The 26,032-nt window shown below is 39.9% G+C and overlaps 1 protein-coding gene across 1 annotated transcript in view; it reads left to right on the plus strand.

The window, feature by feature from the left end:
• Nucleotides 1–5,855: 5,855 nt before the first annotated feature.
• LOC148513878 (olfactory receptor 10A7-like) overlaps nt 5,856–26,032 on the plus strand; it is a 29,715-nt gene continuing 9,538 nt past the window's right edge. The window contains exons 1-3 of the mRNA XM_088481300.1: nt 5,856–5,885; nt 13,948–14,684; nt 24,292–24,342. Of these exons, the coding sequence (XP_088337426.1) occupies nt 5,856–5,885; nt 13,948–14,684; nt 24,292–24,342 (818 nt within the window). The remainder of the gene's footprint in view (nt 5,886–13,947; nt 14,685–24,291; nt 24,343–26,032) is intronic.

Raw genomic sequence — 26,032 nt, forward strand, 5'->3', positions numbered from 1 at the left:
GATCAAACAGGCTTTTGGGTTTTAAAGGCATATTATTTATATATTGGTCACTGCAACTAGTCTGTTTGGAGAAATGATCCTTGAGGTTCAACTGTCTATGGAATTGATAAAGACTGGTTTCCAACCGGAAATCAGAATGTCGATATGTTTGGACAAAAGACAACCTGTTTGACAGAACAGACTGAGCTGCTTCTGAAAGGGTGTACATGGAAAGATTAAATGCAACTATTTCCTCCCTACCCTCTTGGATTTGTCTTGTACTCTTTTTGTGCCTAAAGCCCCCTCTTCTACCCGGTCTCTTTCTGCTTTGTTTTTGCTGCGGGTATATGTGTTTTCCTTGAAAAAATGACCTCTAGGAGGAAGAGGAGTATGAGGTATATAAATCTACAACTGTAAACATTATATTGTCTCCCTTTCTGTTGTACTGGCTCCCTCTCCTCATTCTCCTTGAACCCTGATTTAATAATTAGGTGTAGACACAGAGTTTTTTGTAATCATCCCTCACTTTTTTGTATTTGTTCTTCTTAAAACTTATCAAGTCTGTTCTTTTAAGTGACTGCAGTTGATGGCTATTCGCATTGTTTATGACTATAATTTTTGGCGCGATCATTATGGTAGTGGTGCTTTTTTCTGCCAAATCCCACATGCAGAAACTGTTTTCTATAGCCCTTCATACATTTTTTTCTCCATTTTTTCTTTTGTTTGTGTTTTTATTTATCTGATGATGTGTGTATTATAAAATAGTTCATCCACCATGTACAGTAGCCAATAGAAGATTTTTAGAATAACTTTGTGTACATACACTACTGTTCAAAAGTTTGGGGTCACCCAGACAATTTCATGTTTTACATGAAAACTGACTTTTATTTATCAAAAGAGTTGAAAAATGAATAGAACTTATAGTCAAGACATTGGTCAGGTTAGAAATAATGATATTTATTTTAAATAATAATTTTGTCCTTCAAACTTACTTTCGTCAAAGAATGCTCCTTTTGCAGCAATTTACAGCATTGCAGACCTTTGGCATTCCAGCTGTTAATTTGTTGAGGTAATCTGAAGAAATTTCCCCCCATGCTTCCTGAAGCACCTCCCACAAGTTAGATTGGCTTGATGGGCACTTCTTGCATACCATACAGTCAAGCTTCTCCCACAACAGCTCAATGGAGTTGAGATCTGGTGACTGCGCTGGCCACTCCATTACAGACAGAATACCACTGCCTGCTTCTTCTCTAAATAGTTCTTGCATAATTTGGAGGTGTGCTTTGGGTCATTGTCCTGTTGGAGGAGGAAATTGGCTCCAATAAAGTGCTTTCCACAGCATGGCATTGCAAAATGGAATGATATCCTTCTTTATTCAAAATCCATTTTACCATATACAAATCTACCACTTTACCAGCACCAATGCAGCCCCATACCATCACATTACCTCTACCATGCTTGACAGATGGCGTCAGGCACTCTTCCAGCATCTTTTCACTTGTTCTGCATCTCACAAATGTTCTTCTGTGTTATCCAAACACCTCAAACTTTGATTCATCTGTCCATAACACTTTTGTCCCATCTTCCTCCGTCCAATGTCTGTGTTCTTTTGCCCATGTTAATCTTTTCCTTTTATTGGCCAGTCTCAGATATGGCTTTTTCTTTGCCACTCTGCTTAGAAGGCCAGCATCCGGAGTCGCCTCTTCACTGTAGACATTGACACTGGCGTTTTGCGGGTATCATTTAATGAAGCTGCCAGTTGAGGACTTGTGAGGCGTCTATTTCTCAAACTAGAGACTCTAATGCACTTGTATTCTTGCACAGTTGTGCACCGGGGCCTCCCACTTCTCTTTCTACTCTGGCTAAAGCCTGTTTGTGCTGTTCTCTGAAGGGAGTAGTACACACCGTTGTAGGAAATGTTCAGCTTCTTGGCAACTTCTCGCATGGAATAGCTTTCATTTCTAAGAACAAGAATAGACTGTTGACTTTCACATGAAAGTTCTCTTTTTCTGGCCATTTGGAGAGTATAATCGAACCCACAAATGTGATGCTCTAGATACTCATCTAGCTCAAAGGAAGGCTAGTTTTATAGCTTCTCTAATGAGCAAACCCATTTTCAGCTGTGCTAACATAATTGCACAAGGGTTTTCTAATCATCCATTAGTCTTCTAACGCGCTTAGCAAATACAATGTACCATTAGATCACTGGAGTGTTGGTTGCTGGAAATGTAGATATTCCTTTAAAAACCAGATGTTTGCAGCTAGTATAGTCATTTGCCACATTAACAATGTATAGAGTGTATTTCTGATTCATGTAATGTTATCTTCATTGAAAAAATAGTGATTTTCTTTAAAAAATAAGGACATTTCTAAGTGACCCCAAACTTCTGAACTGTAGTGTATATGATATGTTTAATGTTTCTTTTATGTTTGTTGCTGGTATACATTAGTGAGAATAATGCAGATTGTCTATAAATTAGGGTCTTTTCAAGATGCCTGGTACATTAACTCTACTTCTATGATACATATAATAATAACATAAATATGGCTATATTTGGAGATGTATACTGCAATCTTGAATTTGGACTAGGTTTTGGTATTACAGGTTGAGTCTCCCATATCCAAAATGCTTGGGACCAGGGGTATTTTGGATATTGGAATATTCCGTATTTTGGAATATTTGCATAAAATAATGAAATATCTTGGGAATGGGACCCAAATCTAAACACAGAATGCATTTATGCTTTATATACACCTTATACACATAGCCTGAAGGTCATTTTATACTAGATTTTTTATAATTTTGTGCATCAAAAAAAGTTTGTGTACATACATGAAATTAATTTATTTTTCATACACACCTTATACACACAGCCTGAAGGTTATTTTCTACAATATTTTTAATAATTTGTGCTTTAAACAAAGTTTGTGTACATTGAACCATCAGAAAGCAAAGGTTTCACTTTCTCAGCCATGCTAAAACTATTCCGTATTTTGGAATATTACGTATTTCGGAATATTTGGATATGGGAGACTCAACCTGTACTTGGATGAGCATGATTATCTTTATTCTACATATACGCTTGCTTTCTTCATATATCTTTAAATATGTTTCTTATATTGTTTTTATATGTTTTTTGTATGTTTATATATCAGATCACGGTTGCCATAGATGCTGTTGCCATGACGATGTGGCCCACTTCCCATGGACCGGTCCCAGCTATACTCCCAACTTCTGTTGTAGGCAACAGTGTTTTCCAGGTGACTGGATGTTGACAGCCATGATCCTGAGATGTCACTTCTGGTATGGCAGAACACAGTTTGAGACCTCTGGAAACTTGGGTGAGCTGTTGGGTTCCAACTGCCGGGTGAATCAGTAATGGCCATTGGAGAACATGTGTATGCCAGTGTTCACATGTGGGTGTAATTGGTGATCAGCAATATTATTCTAGTCTCTGTGGCTGACCCTTGATGAAGGTTTTGTAATACATAAATGGTTCGTCGGGTTGGCCATGTACTATTAAAAATGCTGCTATTCCCTATTTGGATGAGAATAATTGCATTGCTCACATGATTTCTTTTTATACAGTATATATTTTTGCATATTAACTATATGGTGGTGTGCTGGTCTGGTATGTCTTGGATGGATATATTTCGGTGCATTTTTTGGATGAACTGACCTGGGACCACCATGTTCTAATTGGAGGTGTGTGTGGTTTGCTACTTGAATATTTGCAGCTGACTGGATTGGTTTACAAACTGCACCACTACAATTTTTCAATACATGTTATGAGAGAGGGAGAATACCAAAGGATGCGGGCAGCACTCAGATTCTTATTAGTGGTAAACTTTATTTTTCTATGTTTCAGGGCACACAGCCCGATTCGTCAGGAGATGGCATACAAATGCACAATTATAATTTAAAATTGCCTCCACATGGAGGTAACACACCTGCAGTGAGTGACTGATTAGGCACAATTAGAAAGGTACACAGGAAGAGAGCTGAGATAGCTCAATAAGGTAATAATACAAAAGTAATACAAAATCACATGGTACATACAAAATACACACAGACAAACATCATAGTAGTCCCCTGTATTTAGCACAACCAGCACCAGGGTATTCAGAACCAGTCCTAGTTGCCAAAATACAGGGGACACACGATGTAGGGGGGGGTTCCCAGCTCCCCAGGAATCCCTTGCCTGGGCTGAATAGTGGTCAGGGATAATGCTTTGACTGGGGGAACCAGTGAAAGGGCTCCTCTGGCTGTGGCATTAACCTCCCCCCCACTAGAAAGGGTCCGATGCTGGTTCTGGTAAATAAAGGGGAACCCTACTAATTTTTTCCCCCTGTATTTCCAGAACCATGACCAGCTCAGAGCCCAGTGCTGGATGCGCTAAATGCAGGGGACACCTACATAATTTCTTTCCTGTATTTTTGCAACCAGGACTGGTTCTATATAGCCGGGTGCTGGTTGTGCAATATACAGGGGACCCCTACTGTATGTTGTTTGTCCTCTGTATTTTCACAACCAGGACCGGCAGTGTAAATCCCAGTGCTGGTTGTGTTTTTGGGGGGGCACCTTAAACAATCAACCTGGCACCCACCACCCAGTGGTACCAGGAATAGCCCCGGGCTATCAGCCTAGGCCTGGGGTGCCCTAGAGAGGGGGACTACCTTATTGGCTTTATTGATATCCCAGCCTGCTGCCAATACAGCACTGATGCCTGCAGTGCCATAGGGTTCAGCAGACCACACCGCCACTGCCACTAATTTCTGCACCGCCACTAACACCCACTACCTCCACAGGGTCCCAGCTGCCACATGCACCTGCTACCTCCCCTGGGTCCCACCTCCACTAATGCCCACAAATGACAGCCATCTTGGTGCACCCAGGTGAAGCCACAGTTCATCCCCCTGCTGAAGGCACCTACTGAGGTTGCACAAATAAGATCAAGTTCCTTACCTATATAATGGGGTTTGTGAGGTAATAGTTTGAAATTTGTAACTTTCTCAGTATCCTGAACCCAAAAAGCAATTATCCTGGAAAAAGAGCTAAAACTCCAAGTCTAAATTCACCCTCTGCCCAGAGATATGCCTTCCTAAAAATCCCCCATAGTCTATAGCACAAAAGTGGTTCTAATTGAGAGTGAAAAAAAATACTGACAGTTGGAACTTTAGATTACACCCAAAATGTTTGCCCTGAAATTTGGCATGTAGCACCAAATGACAGCTCTACCCATTCATGCCAAATTTCAGTTCAGTACCTCCAATAGCTTTTGAGGTGTAGCCCATTAAAGACCATGCCCCCCCTCCAGAATTCTCTATAGGGGAATTCTGTTTTCTTCAATTCATCCTTAATATAGGGGCACAACCATAAAATTATATATATATATATATATATATATATATATATATATATATGTATATGTATATATTACATCTTTTTTATCACTGCTAATTATATATTATGTCCACAAAATAAATTTGTTACAATTCTCTCATATGAAATAAAATGACAGTATCTCAAGAGTATTCATAAAAGCCTACTCCTTGTTATGTACTAACTGACTTCCCCTATGTATCCTCCTTAGAGAAAATTTACCTCTAAAGCAATCTCAATATGTATATAAAATGAATCAATATCAGTGTATAATGGGATGCAAGCACCAAATATTGTGCTCTCACTTACTTTTGCAATTGATACATTTTGATCTTTGCAGTGTATTTTAGTCATCTATCTGCTTTATAAGGAAAACTCTGCAAATCTTGTCACCATTTTACTAATTCACAACACTACCGGAATATCAACAGAATATATTTTCTTTTTCTTTTTAAGATAATTCTTTGACAACCTCAATTCCTGTAATAAGAGCATGGATTTTAATCAGAGTCTAGTTGATCATGTAAGTGTTACGTTTTCTATTTGGTCCAGTCTATGAACATATGTATACATTGCTGAGGGTTACTAATTTCTCCCTACACCTGCAAAGTTACATCAACCATAACTTTGTGTGTGTATCTTTCAATGGTAATAATATATCTCCTACACTTTTTGTTGTCATATACATTTATTTATAATTAATGGCTTCACTGCAGGTTTATGCAAAAAATCCAGCTCTTATGTCTATTGCAAAGCAATGTCAGGGTGCGCTCCAATAAAGGTTAAGATAGATTTTCACAAGGCTGATGGTGGCACTTTAGGACTGTATAAATAATAAATGTAGCAGAGCTATTCAGCTTTGTTGTTTTTAACATATATTCAGTACCAGATAGCTGCCTTCAGCCTTGTGGGTCTATAGTGATTTAATACTTTGTAGAGTCGCCATTTACTGCAATCCCAGCCATCAGTTTGTAGGATTTGCTGGATATACCTCTACTAGTTTTTGGTACACAATTTGAATAATTGAGCAATCTGTAGAATTGTTCAAGTTGATTAAAAATATGTTGTGAGTGGTAATAGACTGCTATATTCAAGTGCATCCACAGACTTTCTATTGAACTTTGGTCAGGGCTCTGACTTGGCCACTCAAGGACAAAGGACAATCACCTATCCATCCTTAAGCAACTGCATTGTTTTCCAAATTCCCTTTTCAATCTTGGCCAATTCAGTTATGGAGGCAGAGAAACCCCCCTGTGACTTCATGCTACCACCATCATGCTTCACAGTAGGTATGATGTGTTTTGGGTGATGTGCTCTGTTTGCTTCTTGACAAACATAGAGCTTAGAATTCAGTACAAAAAGTTATATCTTGATGTCAACTGACCACAATGTACAACCTTTTGCCCCATGGCATAATAGACTTCCAAGTGTTTTTATTGTGAAGCAGAAAAAAGAATGAGTGTGCCACTTTTTCAGCAGAGGCTTCTTTCTTGCCATCCTGCCATACAGGACAGGTTTGTTTGAAGCTTGTGAGATAGTTGTCGCATGCACAAACCAAACAATCTCTGCCATAAACACGTATATTCTAAAAAGTTGCCATTGACCTCTATGTAGCTTCCCTGCTCAATATCCTTATGGCTCTGCTATCCAGTTTGGAGGGGCAGCCTAATAAACTCAAGGTGTTATGGTGCCTTTCACTTTCTACTTTTTAATCATACTTTAAACAGTACTCAGAGGGATATATGCAGCTAAGCTAAGCTAGTGCCAGCCATCTTTTTTGCCCAAGAGGCATCTTAGTCACAATGCAATTTAACAAGGACACACCAGCAGACTGCACTGACTAATTTGATATGCAACATTTGTATATCTGTGTGTGACTGAGGCCCTGATTCAGCAAGGATCGCTATTCTGCTACAACTCACGCACCGCAGTTGCTATTATAATTGGTGAAATTCAAATGTTTGTAATCACATTGCGAATGCAGTTTACCATGAGGACACCCACTTCCCCTTACATACATCTGTATTCTTGGGCAACATAACTAAATAATCGATAACATTGAGTAACATTGGACCCATATGCAGAGGTAAGGCAGGTCAGACCTCACTCAGGAATTGCTAACTTCAGCGCATGCTATATGGCCTCAGGCTGCTTATGGCATATGCATGCGCAATGTGAATTAATCGACTGATTGCGGGTGTCTTTGCAACTGCGATCTTTGCTGAATCAGCCACTGAGTCTGTATATCAAGCACAATGGAACTTGATGTGAAAAAAAGCTGCGACCACTACATCATTGCACCTCATATACAGATTCAGACACTCAGTTGCACACAGATATACAAGTATTGCATATCAAATTCCATAACACAGTCTCCTGGTGCATCCTGGTCACATGACATTTCAGCTAAGATGCATTTTTGGTAAAAAAGACGCCTCATCTGAAGTTCACATATAACAATACTGGGACATCACATTTCCATCTGACACTGAGAGTTCAAAAACAGAAGTGCGCCAGGTCAGCAATACCAGAGGTGCACCAATCATCAAGTTAGAGCACAAAACTGACAGACATCAAGCTCATAAGTGATTTGTAAAAGTAAAAAAAGTTTTCATTTTATCAAAACATTAATCAATAACTAACAAATTCAATGCAATAGAGCCTAGCAGAAGAGAAAATAAAGCAATATAAGGAGAACATAACCATGCTCATGCTACCATCCCTTCATCTCTACAGTTATGGCTAAGTGTTTCTTTTACTATAGGATATTGGCTGACTCTGATCCAACAGTCTCTTTAACTTTGGTTGGTTCATGAAAAAAGTCTATTGGTTCTAAACTCTGACTCTAGTAAATTTAATTCTCAAGTCTTCAATATCAGCCAATGGCCACTTCATGCTCAGAAATGGATTTCTACTGCTCTTGCTTTTTGCTAATTATTTTTCTGCTGTTTGCAATATATATATTCTGAGACTGCAAGGAATCAAAAACTATTGGTAGCCTCTTTTTGATTGAGGACTAAGGCCTTGATTCAGCATGGATCTCTATTGTGATTGCGGCTGTGATTACTCTCGTAGATCTGCTGCGGAAATATGGTAATTATTGCAATGGCAAACCCATCGCACAGCAAGCATAGAGATGCCCACTACCACTATCTCACATCTGTAATACCTTGCAGTCCTGCGTATACATCACTTTCATCTTGGAACATCGGCCCCTCAAGCACAATTACACCAGGTGAAACCTTGCTCAGAAATTTCTAACCTCGTCACACGCAGTGAGTACTCAAGCTGTGTATGCCATTGCAGTGGCTAATGTATGCACAACCCTGTAACGGTGATCAAATGGACAGGCATGCCTGACCAACTCCCCGTCACCACCCCCAAATGCTGACTACCTCTCACTTACTCTGTAATGGTTTTCCATGGTCTTCCTGATTGCAGTGTGATCGCAATGCTGCCTTTGCACATGGACACTGCGGTGCAAATGCATGCACAATGCTTAACAATTGGCTGACTGCGTACGCTGCTGCAGTTGTGATCTGTGCTTAATCAGGCCATGAGTGTGACAGTGACTTGAACAGTGTTCTTTGCAGGACAACTCCTGTTTTCATTCTAAGGCATCTTTCACCAAAGGATCATAACATGTCTTCTATAATAACATACTAATGAAATCCTGACTACCTTTTATGGTGGGGATTGTAGCAGCTGAGGTGTTAGCACTAAGAGAGCAGTACTGGAAACAGAGCTATGGAAACTGTGCATAAGCCAGGACAATGACAGTTGGAGCTGTGGCAGTGTAACCTGAGGGAACAGACCAGTACCTGTCATCCCCCTATGTTTGGTGAGAAAGTGAGATGAGAGCTCTGGAAGGTATTAGCAAACAGGCAGAGTGCTGTAACCAGAAGCTCTGAGGTGGAATATGAAGCTGTGGAATGTGGAGGCAAAGACTGGTTATAAAGTAAAGGTGCCCATACACGGTGCAATGCACTGTGTAGGGTCAATGCTGATCCACTGGCAGATCAATCGTGCTGTCACCGCCGGCAATTGTGCAGACCCTGCAGACCACATGATATGCCAGCTCCCCCCTCCTTAATCTGAATGGGATCGTACATCACATTCTAAATCAGATGAAAATGCAGGAAGACCTGGGGATGTGATTTACGATCCCACGGGAGCGTGCAGCATGATATCAAGGTATGATATTGTGCCCATACACGGCATTATATAGCACCTATATCGTGCCAATCCGTAAGATTGGCATGCATATCGTGCCGTGTATGGGGGCCTTAACACTGGGTAAAATGTGCTAATTGCAGTAAGAGGTGAAATGCCCAGTTGGAGATAAGAGAAGAGAGGAGAATCAGTGAGGAAGTAATAAAAGACAATTACAGACATAAGAGGCAACAGAGAATAAAGTATCAGTCTGAAAGCTGACAAGGAGAAGAATAAAAGCAACATAAAAATGAGAATTGGGGTAACAGGAGGACATTTCAGTTCAGCTTTACAGACTTGAAGCATAAACATTTACTACAAGTATCATCAATTATGGAGTCATAATTCATTACAGCCACAGTATAAACTGTAAGAAAAATAACCTACTACTTGCTGTGATCAATAAAATATTAGACTGTATTATTTTTGCACCATTATATTAGACTGTCATTTTAATAAGTATTGGACCAGAGACCTAACCTCCAGCATCAAAATAGATCACATTTAAGGGAATAACTTCAAGTCAACAGTTAACAATATTTATAGAATGCAATTTTACAATTAATATACAACCAGTACCAACTCTTTACCCAATGTGCACCAATGTACTGATCGCCATAATATAATGACGTTACCAGACCTGATATTGTACCATATTACCCATCTGTCTGTAGTTAAATTGTTTTACTATATGTACAGTAAGTGAGGCACAATGTGAGGTGAGAATAAGGGATATGGTTTAGGATTAACTGTTTAATATTATAAAGAGTGAAGGGAGGTGTCTGGTGTATTTTTGCAAATTTATAAATACTATGTAATAGATGGAAGAGTGATCTGCACATGGATATTTTTGGTAATATAATACAGTTTAAAGAATGTGAGTGTGGAAAATAATTGGGCAAGGACATTATAGGCCTTTAAGATATAAGATAAAAAAATTAAAAAGTAAAACTTAAGTTAAATTTTTGACCAGTATCCTTTGCTAATCATTACAGTGTTGTAATGTAAAGACTTGCCTTTGCCTACTGTCTTCCTTAAAAAAAAATCAACCTTGGAGATTATTTTCCACCTATTTCATTGTGTATAACTGCACCTAAAGGGATTAGGTCTATGTCAAATCTATAGTATTAGATCATAGGGATTTCTCGAGCCAACCCCTCGTGGACCTCCCTCTTCTCTCAACCTTGGATGGAGGCACCACAGTGGCATTAGATATCCAGAAGGATCAGGTATATTATTGTGTACAGTATATTATTGTGTGACCCTGTCATCTATTCCAAGTAGCTATGAGCAGAATTTACAATTAATTTAGCCCCTTCTATAACATTAAGTTGTGTTTATTTAAATTCCCTGGAAAGACAATGTTTATTATGGTGCTGACATAGCAACTAAGGACATAATAATAAACACTATTTGTATGAGAAGTAAAATTGGAACTAAAATTCACAGCTAAAAGCCCCTGTGAAGGGAAAATGATGACACTGGGGAACAGTCAAGCTGTTGCCTGGGATTGAAGAGTCGATTTGGATTAATTTTATGCTTCTGATCATGAATATGCCATGCTTATTGTTCAGTTGGCTCTAGTTTTTGAAATATGTATATGTCTTTAATATTTATGAAAAATTTAATTAAACAATGCTAAAAACAGTTAAAAAGATTTTTTTTATTCTGATTATATTTGATTCATAAAATATTATAAAATGACACAGGATAATTACATACATAAGTGTTAGAAAGCTATGAGATCAGTTTTTTGTAGGATTTTCTTTGCATTCTTGTTGCATGCAGTCCCTCTGCAGACTCCAACAGTAATCAGCCATCATGTGATGATCCCACCTTCCTTGATATCTTTCTTCCATTACCTGAATATCCTGGTGGAATGGTTCACCCTGTTCTTCGCTTAAATCTCCTAGAATGGATGGGCGGTGATCTAAATGGCTATACAGAACATGTACTTTAATACTCATGCTGGCACCTACTTTCTTGAAACATTTAGTATGTTGTGGAATGTGGACTAATTCAAGATAGTTGTCTGCCTTGTCATTGCTTAAAAATTTTGAATGACAGACACATAACTCAAACATGCTTCAGATTCATTTTCAGTCATAGATGTGATAAAATTTGGATCCTTCACCAGTTTCCATATCTGTGGTCCATCAAAAATTCCTGCTTTTAATTTTTCAATACTCAGAGATGGAAATGTTTGACAATTATATGTGAAACAACCACCTTACTTGTCCAGTGCTTTTACAAATGTTTCATTAAACCCAGTTTGATATGACGAGCCAGCAGTATGAATTTTTTCCTGTCAATTAAGGGCTCATGAATGATGTTGGCTTCTCTTACAGTTATAAATTCTCTTGGAAACCATACAGTTTTGCTGCCATTGCTTTTGTTTTGCATGACTATCCAATAAGCATATGTGACAAGGATACTTAGTATATCCACTTTGCTGCCCAAGAAGAAAGTTTAGTATTTTTAAATCGACACAAATAGACCACTGATGCTCAGAATAAGCAATTTTCCCTAAGTCTAACTTGATATTTTCATACTGTTCTTTAAGTTTTGTTTAATGACCGATGCAAATGTATTCCCATTGTGGAGTAATACACATTTTAAGCTCCTTTTAGAACTATCCAAAAAGAGCTGCCAGTCTTCTGCTCAATATTTTGGTGTCCATCATCTGGAGAAGTTCCGGAATATAGTTGCGATAGACAAGATTGTTATCTTGGTTAAATATTGACATTATAGCTTGATCTCTATTTTGATATGACATTATAGTAACATCCAGCTCAAGAAAGTGCTTTTCTTGAAGTCTGGATGCTAAAAGCTCAGCTCCTTTTTTTGATAAATTCAAGTTACAATTACATCCTTTAGTTCTTTTTGAGAAAATTTGTTTGGAGAAGAGGAACTTTCTTCAAACTCACTTTCATCTGTGTTTTCACTTGCACTGGATGAAATGAACATTTCCACATCATCACATTCAACTTTACACAAAGAACTAAATGATGCTACAGGTAAATCTTCGCTATCTGGTATCGGTTGTTTTGCATAATGGGTATTCCCATTTGCGTTTCTTAAATCGATTCATACCCTTCACATTTAAAGCACAAAAATAGCAGTTACTCAAGTGATCTTTTGGCTCACACCACATCATATGTATGCCAAAAAATAAGTCCTTTTCATCATTTTCAATCACCTTTAGTCCAACTGCATAGTGATTCCAAGCGAGTTTTACAAAGTTTGTGAGGCACCCAAATCCTGTCTTGCTGGCTTATGTGACATCCAAAATAAGCCTGATACATTTGTTTTATGAATACGGTTATATTTTTTCTTTCTTTTGCAACTCTATATTTGCAACAAATGTTACAAAAAACATCAGGGTTGTTATTACACTGACTCAAAGAAGAACTAATTTTTATGGTGGCAAAAATGTTTTACAGTGCTAACTCCCAACAAGAGCTGAGGACATACACCCAACTCCCAACTCCCAACAAGAGCTAAGTACATACTGAACAAAACAAGCCCAAACTGTGGGAAATTGGTTGTGATCGGAAAGAGAGATGGCTGAATAAAGAAACAGGAGGTGTGCTAACTGCGACACTCTGCCCTCTCCATTGCTCCTCTCTGTATGCTGGGAGGAGGCATGGGTGTGGTCTGAGGATGTCCCACCAGGCTTAGCAGTGCACTGCCATACATCCTCCCACCATTAGTGAGGAGATTTGAATGTGTTATATGTCTCAAATGTGACTACCAGCTTCGTTATCACAAATAAAACAAAATTCTTGTTATTTTTGAAAAGGGTAGTTGTTAAAAAAGCAAAACTAAGTTGATTATATTAAGTGAAGCGGCCTAGATTAGAAAGGTACTTCAAATGGAGAAAATAATTGAATTTTATTATTTTTCATTAATTTGAAAACTGGAGCCAATACAGCTATAGCAAAGATCTAATGCAAAAATAGGACCTGTGAGTACTCTCAAACCGAATTTAAATCCTTGGCAAGAAAAAAAAAATTGTTCCCCAGCCTGATGTTTGGACTAAATCTACTTTATGGATGTTTGATGCTAAAAATGTTAAAACTGGTTATTACACTTTAGAGGATTCCTGAATTATTTCTGTTACTTCTTTGGACCATTCTACAATCATTCAAATTCTCCATTGTATTTATTTGTTTTACAAATAACCAATATACTGATGAAATGTGCATTGTTTACAGTGTTTATTTTATCCTTCTATATTCTGATGTTACTGAGTTGAAAGCATTCAAACAATTGAGTTTTACTTTATATTTTTATAGTATAGAATAAAACATGTGCCAAGATACCATTATAATGAAGAGTATCTATTGTAACTCTATCATTTTCCTGTTCAGATAACACCACATACAAATATCTCCACAATTACATTATTGGGATTCCGGAGTAAGAACGATTTTAAAGTTTTGTTATTCATTCTGCTCTTTGTGATTTACTGTGTGACACTAGGTGGAAATGTCCTGATTATCACACTGGTTTCCTACAGCAAGAACCTCCACTCTCCCATGTACTTCTTCCTCATGCAACTCTCCATGTGTGACATCATGGTGACCAAAGATATTGTCCCCAACATGCTTCATGTTGTGCTGAATGATGGGGCCGCCATATCTCTTACTGGATGCATCACTCAATTCTATTTCTTTGGTTCATCGGAAGCAGGAGAATGTCTTCTTCTGACGGTGATGTCCTATGATAGATATCTGGCCATATGTGACCCATTACACTATACCTATATCATGAACAATATATTTTGCCTTAAACTAATTATTGCATCTTGGCTTTTTAGTTTTTCTTTATCATTAATCCTAACAATCATGATAAGTGATCTGCAATTCTGTGGGCCAAATATTATCGACCATTTCCTCTGTGATTTTAATCCTATATTAGAACTTTCTTGCTCAGATATTTCTATAGTCCTAATGACAGGTCTATTCATTGGTTTTTTGAATGTAGTCTGCCCACTCTTTTTAATCATTATTTCATACACTCACATTATCCTAATCATAACAAAAATGTCCACATTAACCGGGAGATGGAAATCCTTTTCTACATGCAGTTCTCATCTGACTGTCGTGTGCCTGTTTTATGGAACCCTAGGTGTTACGTACGTGTTTCCAAATAAAGGTCGATTACTGATAATTAGTAAAATACTATCTATGCAGTACACTGTTTTTATTCCATTGTGTAACCCTTTTATATACAGTTTGAAGAATAATGACATCAAGAAAGCTTTGATAAAAATGTTGTACAATTATAATGGTTATTATTTAACAAAACCTAAAATAAAAACACCTAATTATTTATTGTGTTGATTTTGTTCTTGTTTCAAGGATGTGTGGCATAAAAAATTGTTATGTATATTTTGACAAAAGCACTGGTAAGGTAATACATGTGGGGATATATTTTTCTAGTTTTCTGATGTATGTGTATTAAAAACCACAGGAAAATGACTGTGATAGCAAAAAGACTTGCTAGAGTTTGAGCTATAGATAAAATGAGTTAAAAGTTTCTGGGATTATGGATGGACAGTGAGGGTGGTCTCCATCCATTAGGCCCATATTGGGTCTTTAGTACTTCAGCATGAGAACAAGCTAATTAGCACTTGCACCTGTAACAGGCTGATGAAAGTGTGTCTGAGGTTTTACTCAGTGTCTCACTACCTTGGGAAAAGAGGCAGCAGGCCTTTAAAGATAAATTGTGATTTTATGGCTGTGAGTGCTGTGCATATGCCTAAGTTTGTAGTAGGGACATTAGGCTCTACCACTGACTAGAGAGGGGATCTCTGTGTTTAGTTAGAGCTTGGATGGGTTAGGATTTTATATTCTGTGCTCCTTTTGCTGTACAACAAACTAGCTTCAGCTATTTCACAGAAACCATGGACTGGTGTATTGTTTCCTTGCCACTGTGTTTTGGAAGTGCACATGTACCCCAGGAGGGGACACCCTAACATGAACTTATCAATGTATATATATATATATATATATATATATATATACATATATATATATATATATATATATATATATATATATATATAGAGCTGTAAAGTCACTTGGCATTCTACAGGACTGCACTCAAATACCCAGGTGCCATCCACTCAGGATACAAAGGAAATTGCAGTAAATTCGGCATTTATGGGAACTTTTTTAAAATTAAGAAGAAATAGCATCCAAACAAGTGGTTGTTTCTGTTTTAATTAAACTCAGAAAATTCCTGATGAGTTAAATTAAAATGTTGAAACAACCACTTGTGTGGTCATGATTCTTTTTTCTCTTTATAAAAGTTCCCTTGAATGCCACCTTTACTGTCATGCCCTTATATTAAAGCTGACTAAAAAAAACTTGAATTCTCCCATAGAGAACTCCTGATTGGGGGAAGGGGCATGGTGTTTAAGAGGATAAACCTCAAAAGCTATTGTTGGTACGAACTAGAATTTGTTATTGATGGGTAGAACTGTTGCTCGGTGAGGCATGCCATATTTTGGGGCAAAAAAATGAGGATTATGGAGTAATCTAAATTTCCAGTTAGGACCACTTTTCTGCTTTTCTCTATGGGGGATTTTTGGGAGGCATAACTCTGGGTAGTGGGCGCATTTAGACTTGGGATTTGTTTTATCAGGTAACTATTGTTCCATGGTAGCTGATTTTGGTGTTCACGTAATTGAGAATGTTACAGTTTTTAAACTTTTACCTCACAAATGCCCCTTTATATAGATAGGGTGCTTCAACTTGTTGTGCAGCCTCAGTAGGTGCCATCAGCAGGTGTACTTACTGTGGCTTTATTTGGGTGCACAAAGATGGCTGTCCTTTGTGGGCAGTAGTGGTGGTGGGACCCGGGGGAAAGAAGCAGCCATTAGTTATTTATTTAACAAAGCCTACAATAATAAACACCTAATTATTTTTTGTGTTATTTTTGTTCTTGTTTCCAATCAGCATATACAGTATAACATCTTTGGATGTTAATATACAAAAATATAAAGGAAATGGTATGAACAACCTAATTTTCAAATACTGTACAGTACATTTAAAAGCTCTACACTGCTGTGACTGGAAATACAGTACAAAACACATTTCAAGATATAGGTTCAGACTAGGGGTGAGTGGGTTTGGATTTCTGAAATCCAAACCCCCCCGAGCCCCCCCGATCCGAGGCCGATCCGATTCAGGCTTGACTTTTCCCACCTGACTCGGATCTGAAATCGAGGCAAAATATCATCATCCCGCCTTCCGGGTCTCGCGGGTTTTGGATCCTATATAAGGTACCTGCGTCGGCGTAATTTTTTTTTCTGTGTTTGTGAATTGTGTGTGCAGTAGCCGCATGTGCATCAACAAAGTAGTGCCAAGTGTGCGCCTGTGTCATAAGTAAAGGGCTGGCTGGCTTGACCGTTAAAGGGTGCTGTTACCCCCAAAGTACACTCCAAACCAAATAAAAAAATATTTTCTGTGTTTGTGAATTGTGTGCGCAGTAGCCGCACGTGCATCAACAAAGTAGTGCCAAGCGTGCGCCTGTGTCCCATAAATAAAGGGCCGGCTGGATTGACCACTAGAGGGTGCTGAAACCCCCAAAGGGCACTCCAAACAAAATAAAAAAATATATTTTTTTGTGTTTCTGTATTGTGTGCACAGTAGCCGCACATACATCAACAAAGTAGTGCCAAGCGTGCGCCTGTGTCCCATAAGTAAAAAGCCGGCTGGCTAGTCCGTTAAAGGGTGCTGTAACCCCCAAAGGGCACTCCAAACAAAATAAAAATATATATTTTTTTTGTTTGTGAATTGTGTGTGCAGTAGCCGCACGTGCATCAACAAAGTAGTGCCAAGCATGCGCCTGTGTCATAAGTAAAGGGCCGGCTAGCTTGTCCGTTAAAGGGTGCTGTAACCCCCAAAGTAATATTTTCTGCGTTTGTGTGCGCCTTAGCCGCATGTATATATCAATATAACATAAAAGGAGGACCAAACTTTCTCCGATAAAAATAAAATAGGGAAAGATCAAAAACCACTTCCTCCTAGTGCGGTAACCCTCAAAGTGCGCTCCACAAAAAATAAAAAATTCTTCCTTTTTTTTCTGTCTTTGTGAATTGTGTGGGCTGTAGCCGCACCAGCATCCTCAAAGCAGCAGCGACAAGCGTGCGTCTGTCTATTAAAGGGTGGTGTAACCCTCAAAGTGCGCTCCACAAAAAATAAAAAATTCTTCCTTTTTTTTCTGTCTTTGTGAAATGTATGTGCAGTAGCTGCACCTGCATCCTCAAAGCAGCAACGACAAGCGTGCGTCTGTCTGTTAAAGGGTGGTGTAACCCTCAAAGTGCGCTCCACAAAAAATAAAAAATTCTTTTTTTTCTGTCTTTGTGAATTGTGTGGGCTGTAGCCGCACCTGCATCCTCAAAGCAGCAGTGACAAGCATGCGTCTGTCTGTTAAAAGATTACATCGGTGACAGCATCCAAGTAGGCATGTCAGACAGTCCGTTCCTGTACTGGCAGGAAAAAGAGGCAATTTGGAGGTCCCTGTACAAACTGGCTCTATTTTACCTGAGTTGCCCCCCCTCCAGTGTATACTCCGAAAGAGTGTTTAGTGCAGCCGGGAACCTTGTCAGCGAAGGGCGTAGGAGGTTGCTTCCACAAAATGTGGAGAAGATGATGTTCATAAAATGAATTATCAACTCTTCCAGGGAGACCAGCCTCCAGAACGTACAGAGGGACCTGTGGTTGTGGATTCCAGTGGGGAAGAATTAATACTCTATGAGGATGAGGATGTACACAACACTGAAGAGGGTGAGGAATCGGTGGATGAGGAGGATGAGGACAACATCTTGCCTCTGTAGAGCCAGTTTGTGCAGGGACAGATTAATTGCCAGCTTGTTTTGTGGGGGCCCAAACGAACCAATCATTTCAGCCACAGTCGTGTGGCAGACCCTGGCGCTGAAATGTTTGGTTTGTTAAAGTGTGCATGTCCTGTTTATACAACATAAGGGTGGGTGGGAGGGCCCGAGGACAACTCCATCTTGCACCTCTTTTTTTTCTTTGAATTATGTACTGTTTGGGGCCTAGTTTTTCAAACTGCCATCCTGTCTGCCACTGCAGTGTCACTCCTAGATGGACCACATGTTTGTGCCGCCCACTCGTATCTCTTAGCATAGTCATCCAGCTACCTCGGTGCAACCTTTTGGATATAAAAACACTATTGTGAGGTGTGAGGTGTTCAGAATAGACTGGAAATTAGTGGAAATTAAGGTTATTGAGGTTAATAATAGCATAGGAGCAGAAAAACCCACAAATTCTGTGATTTTAGCTGTTTTTATGCTTTTTAAAAAAAAATACAGATAAAAAAATACAAAACCCAGAACCCAAAAGACGGAAGGGTGGTTTTGGCAAAACCAATCCAGATCCAAAACACGACGAAAGATCCAGATCCAAAACCAAAACACAAAACACGAAAAGTGGCCGGTGCACACCCCTAGTTCAGACTTCTGTACTAATAAATATTTCTATATGCAACCAAACAATATCTATGATATTGTGTAGATGTAAAAAAAATATATATATTTATGAGATGTGCACCAACCCCAGTGTTTTGTTTTTGGATCCGCATTCATCTTTGTATTTTTGATTTGCAATACCACCCTCACGTTTTAGTTTTGGATCTGTATTAAAAAAAACAGCTAAGCTGACATCATTTTTACTTATTAGCATACAATCCAAAACCCAAGTTTGTTTTTAAATTCTGAAGTCAGTTCAACTCAGATCCCCTAAATTCGGTTACTGTCGGTTTGACTCAGGTCTACTAAATTTGCTTGTCATCAGACCCACACATCTCTAAAATATATAAATATAAAGATGGATGGATATGTATATATATATATATATATATATATATATATAAATAAATATATTTATATATATATATATATATATATATATATATATAAATATAGTGTTCAAAAGGTCTGCACTCTCATCTTAGCTATTTATAAACTAAGGGCTGCACATCAGTCGTTGCCACAGCAGCCACTTAACTGTAGTGTTTGTATTCCTAGGAAGTGGGAAATACTGTAAGTGCACTTACCAAATATATGTAATAAACTTCTTTTAGTAGGACATCGTCCAATTCCAATGATGCTACGTTTTAATATTTCAGAACTGAACCTTCATCAGGATGGCCAACTTAACAGCTAGTAATGAAAGCAACACCATCATCCAGATACACACATTGTTCTGGCCACCCAGGCCCCCATATAAATAGAAAAAAGGGGGTGAATACAAAACGGTACTGGTCAGGTGCTGGGATGAGTGGTTAGACCAAGCTGCTACTATAACAAAGTTATAGTCACTCTCTAACACATAAGAATCACCAATAACAAGTAATAGCGCTAAAGATATGTTTCATATACAGTGTTAAGTGTTAATTAAAATACATGTATGACATAAATTCAAATCAAAGATTTATTAAATGAATTAAAGAGTCACTTTAATGAGACATGTAAAAAAGAAAAAGAAAAACACAGTGTAATGTAACATGAAAAGAGCATGTAAAAAACAAAGGATCTCACCCACAACCCTAATAGTCCATGGTCTGCCTGTTCCTGTGCAATATCTTTGCCATGGACACTGGGAATATCAAGACAAGTGATGTGACTGCTCACTTGATGTACACCTAGTCACCGATATAGGAATGTCCCTTTTAAATGATCATGTTGGTCCACAATGACAGGTCCTCAGATTGCATGGTGTTTATATGTGGTATAATCAAGGGTGATGCCTTTTCCAGTGCCGGCTTCACCTCCTGTAGCTGCCAGTATCTGCCACCTTGTGCAGTGGAGTGACCAGGTAAAGGTGCGGCATAATAAAATATTTTTAAAAATTGTGTCTATTTTATTTTAATATTTCTGTTGCAGGGATACTATGGATACCAGCAGGCCCTTAGTGCCCCAACTGCTGGTACTTGTGGTTCTCCAAGTACCAATATGTGGGGATGCCTGCTGGGACCTGTAGTACTACTGTAAAAGACACCCACTGCTCCAGAGGTGCAAGGGATAGCCCTGGGCTATCAGCCTGGGCTTGGGGTGCCCTGGAGAGGGGACCCCTTTATTGGGGGGGGGTCCCCAGCTCCCCAGGGATCCCAGGCATGGGCTGACTAGTGGTCAGGGGTGATGCTTCGGCTGGGGGGCCTGGTGAAATGGCTCCACTGACTGTGGCATCACCCCCCCACTAGAAAGAGTCTGGTGCTGGTTCTGATAAATGCATTTTTTCCTCCTGTATTTCCAGAACCAAGGCTGACACAGAGCCCAGTGCTATTTGCGCTGAATACAGGGGACCCCTACGTCATTCGTCCCCCGTATTTTGGCAACCAGGACTGGTTCTGAAAAGCCTGGTGCTGAATGTGCTTCATACGGGGGACCCTTATGTAATTTGTACCCTGTATTTAGCACAACCAGTATTGGCTTTCCAAAGCCCGCTGCTGGTTGTTGTTTTTGGGGAGGGGGCCATGCCATTTCTTTTTTACACAGGTTTTATTTTTTAATTAAAGACAGAAGCACAGATGGGTCTCACTGACCCATCCCTGCTTCTGTGTTTGTTTTTTTAAACACACATGCAGGTATTATGGATATTCCAGATCCGAGCCTGCATCTGTGTGCTGCTACCTCCCCCCGGTCCTAACACCTGCACCACCATAGCCCGCACTGCACCGCACTGCAGTAGGTAATGCCACCTACCATACCTGGTTCCCAGCCACAGGTAATGCCCGCTAACCTCTAACCCCTCTCCCCCCATCCCGGCCACAGCAAACTCCGGCTTCCTTTCCCCTGGACCCGGCCCCTGCTACCGCCCGCAAAAGGCAGTCATCTTGCTGCATCCAAGTGAATCCACAGTGATTACACCTGCTGAAGGCTCCTACTGCAGCTGTGCAAGGAATTGAAACTTCCTATCTCTATAATGGTGGATTTGTGAGTTAATAGTTTAAAAACTGTAAATGTCTCAATTACCTGAAACCCAAAAGGCCCTATACTGCAACTATAGTTACCTAATAAAACAAACCCAAGTCTAAATTCGCTCCCTACCCTGAGTTATGCCTTCCCAAAAATCCACCATAGATAACAGTAGAAAAGTTGTCCTTATTGTGAATGTCAGAAAAAGTGACAGTTGGAGCTTTTTATTACTCCCAATTCCTCATTTTTTATGTTTTTGCCCTGAAATTTTTCACACAGCACCGAGCAACAGTTCTACCCATCCATGTCAAATTTCACATCGGTACCTACAATAACTTTTGAGGTGTATCACCTTAAACATCCTGCCCCCCCTTTAGAATTCTCTATGGAGAGTTCTGTTTTTTTCTGTTCAGCCTTAATATAATGGCACGATTGTGCCCTTATAATATAAATCTACAATGTTCTGGATTGGCCATGGGTTTGAACCAGGCACCAGTTTACATAAACCTATATATGGCGAATTACGGATTAACCAACCTCATGATGATTTTTGGCTCCTCGATTAAATATTATTGTCTTAACACCAATAGCACAGAAAAACCTGTGGTTAAACACTTCCTGGACAACAACCATTAAATTACAAGTTTGAAATGTAGACTGATTGGCTTCCCACTGAAGCTTGGCCATGACATTTCCTTAGCCGTGAATAAGGGGGAGAGCTGATGTATATATATATATATATATACACTCAATACAGTTGTACCAAGAGACCTCAATGCAAACAATCCACTCAATATGTACAGTATCTGGACTAAAAAACCTGCCTTGTGACTTTGACAGTCCTTCTTTGCCTATAACTTTGATATAGCATTGAGACAGATCACTACTGGTTACTCCTTAGATATATATTTTTTTGCATTACTGGTCACTTGTTTATACAGTATGACCATAACGGGTTCTGCATTTTTCTCATGTTTTGATTTTTGCCTTTCTATTTTGCTTATTATATACTGTTTATATTTTGCTTATATCTTTCATATTTTGTTACATATTGTTTGGTTTCATTTATTTATTATTATATAATGTTTTTATTATTTAGTGTGTATATATATATATATATATATATATAAATATATATATATATATATATATATATACTGTATATATATATATATATATATATATATATATTATTTTTGATTTTGTGTTATTTTTGTCCAATTATTACTGTATTTTAGCATTCTGCGCTGCTTTACTATTTTGGGTCATAATTTCTCTTTGTAGTTACCCTGTCTTTATGATTTACAAGTAGAGGGAGTGTAGTGGTTCATTATTATTCATTCACATTATGTTGGTATGGTGACCACCTAGCCTCCCGGTGTCCAGTAATACCCTATTTGGCCCCACTATTGTGGGAGCCACCCACTTTACATGTAACCAGCTCAGTTGACACCAATGTGCATTACACAGGATATGACAGCACCTATGCATGTTGTTGGAATTTTTTTATCCATGGCTACAGTATGTTTCCCTTGTTACCTGAGGACAGTACAGCACTGAATCCCTGCATGTCAGCTGGGATTGCAGGGTACTTCTAGTCTGTGGCAGCAACTTCTTGTCCACAATTTGTTTGACATTTTCTGGTAAGTATTGCAGCTGCTCTGTATGACACTTTATACCGCTTGCACTTTATTGGTTACTCATGTTTGAGATTTATTTATTGTATAGGATCTTCTCTTTTATATGTTGATTTTAAATATGCCTATTTGATTTCACTTCCTGCTTGGGTGGTATTTTAATGGGAGCCCTGGAGGCCAGAAAACTGTGTGTAACTGGATGTTGGTCTACCTTTTTTTATTTGCTGTCAAATTAGCCATCCTGATGAAGGTTCATTTGGAACCGAAATGTAATGTTGAAACATGGCAGAGATGTGGCATTATAGGAATTGGATGATGTCTTATCAAAAGATGTTTATTACATATTTTGGTAAGTGCCCTCTTTTCCTACTTCCTGGAAATACAAACTAATATATATATATATACTAGCTGGAGTACCCGGCATTGCCTCGGATTTTAAGAATGTTTGTTTACAAAAATCAATTTAAATATTAAACACACAGTATAACATAGTATAAAAAAGCATGCAAAATGTTATAACCAAGTTTGTTTACATACAACCTCCGATCGCGAAGTGTAATTTTTTATAGTCAAAGAGCTGAGAATGCTGACAAAGCCTGCTAAAGCTCTCTTTGATAATAAACATTAAGATCATGACAAAACATGACAACACAAAACGCTTGCTCCGAGGCCCTATCCAAATGCCGTGACGCTCCACAATGAGCGTACAGCCAAAATTGTGTTTTTTAATTAATTAAAAATTAACAGTAAGTAATTTCGATTTCAAATTTTTTTAGTTGCCTCGGCTGTGTTTTGTATGTAAAATTTCACGATCTTTGCTTGTAAACTGTGGATTTGTATAGAAAGACAGAAGGACAAATTTTCGCTTTTATATAATTATAAGGGCACAGTCGTGCCCTTATATTAAGGCTGCATCTAAAAAAAATGGATCTCTCCATAGAGAATTCCGAAGGGGGGGCAGGGTGTTTAAGGGGCTACACCTCAAAAGCTATAGGAGGTACGGATCTAAAATTTGGCATGGCCGGGTAGAACTGTCACTGGGTGCTGCATGCCAAATTTCAGGGCAAACACATAAAAAAGAGGACATGGGAGTAATCTAAAGCTCCAACTGTCAGTTTTTCAATTAGGACCCTTTTCTATTGGAGTCTATGGGGGATTTTTGGGAAGGCAAAACTCAAGTTAGGGGGCGAATTTAGACTTGAGGTTTCTTTTATTAGGTAGCTATTGTGCCAGGGTACGTGCTTTTGGGGTTCAGGTAGTTGAGAAAGTTAGAGTTTTTAAGCTATTAGCCCACATATGCCCCATTGTACAGAATGGCAGTTTCAACTTGTTGCGCAGCCGCAGTAGGTAGCAGGTCATGCTATCACTCAGCAGACTATCATGTGGCTACACAGCAGCAGCGTCCTCCCTGGCAGCTGTCCAGCCCAGCAGCTTTAGCCCGTGCCTCACCACATGTGGTCACCACTCCCCGCGCTCTGCAGTTGAGAAACAGATGCTCTCGGGGGGTTGGCTCATGATTACCTGAAGGTAATTTATCCTAAAAATGTGGTGGGGGTGGGGATGCGAGACATGTGGTGATGGCAGCTGTAATGCTCATCCACTTCAACCAGCAGCAGTGCCGGCCATTACACACACTGGGTGCCATGTGCAAGGGGAACATAGCGCCCTGCAGGTGTAAAGGCCGGCTCTGCTGTCATGTGCAGGGGTTCGTAGCGCCCCGTGGGTGTAATGGCCAGTGCTGCTGTCAAGTGCATGGGGAACATAGCGCCAGTGCATGCTCTCCTCTCCAAATTGAGTCCGCCCAGGGCTGCCTGTCAGCGCTGATGTGTGCTGTTGACAAGAGTAAGCGGAATGTAGTTCTCTGGCACCCTGGTCTGCTCTCTCCTGCCCTTAACTCCTCTTCCTATGCAGACCTGCAGGGCTATGTGCTGGGGCTGAGTGATAAGAAGCCATTGCCTGTGTGGTAAGTGATTAGAGTGGGGAATAAAGCTGGATACCCTTGCCTCCTCTATGCCCCTCTCTCATGTGTGTCCCTGCCCTCACTACCTCCTTTATACCCCGGAATCCTCCTTTCCTCTATGCCCCTCTACCTCCTCCCCTGTGCACCCCCATCTCCTCTGTGCTCCTGCCTACTCTACGCCCCCTCTCCTCTGTGCCCCTGTCCTCACTACCTCCTCTATATGCATGCACCCCCCTCTCATCGATGCCACTTCTATGCCCCCTCTCCTCTGTGCCCCTGCCCTTACTGCCTCCTCTTCTGCACCCCCCTCTCCTCTGTGTCCCTGCCCCCACTACCTCCTCTGTACCCCTGCACCCCTCTCCTCTGTGCTCCTGTATCCTCTATGCCCCTGCCCCTACTACCCCCTCTATACCCCTGTGCCCCCCTTTCTTCTGTGCCCCTGCCTCCTCTATGCCCCTGCCTCTCACCTCCTCCCCTGTGCACTCCCCTCTCCTCTGTGCCCATACCCCCATTACCTCCGCTATATGCATGCACCCCCTCTTCACTTTGGCCCTGCCTCTATGCCCCTGCCCTTACTGCCTCCTCTTCTGCACCCCCCTTTCCTCTGTGCCCCTGCCCCCACTACCCCCTTATTATCCCTGAACCACCCACTCATCGGTGCCACTGCCACTTCTATGCCCCCCCTCTTCTGTGTCCCTGCCCTTACTGCCTCCCCTTTTGCACCCACTCTCCTCTGTGCCCCTGCCCCCAATACCTCCTCTGTACCCCTGCACCCCTCTCCTTTGTGTCCCTGCATCCTCTATGTACCCTATCCTCTATGCCCCTGCCCCCATTACCTCCTCTGTACCCCTGCACCTCTCTCTTCTGTGACCCTGCCTCCTCTATGCCCCCCTTTCCTCTGTGTCACT

The sequence above is a fragment of the Taudactylus pleione genome, unplaced genomic scaffold (assembly GCF_031769625.1).
Source record: "Taudactylus pleione unplaced genomic scaffold, aTauple2 ptg000268l, whole genome shotgun sequence".
Classification (NCBI taxonomy): domain Eukaryota; kingdom Metazoa; phylum Chordata; class Amphibia; order Anura; family Myobatrachidae; genus Taudactylus; species Taudactylus pleione.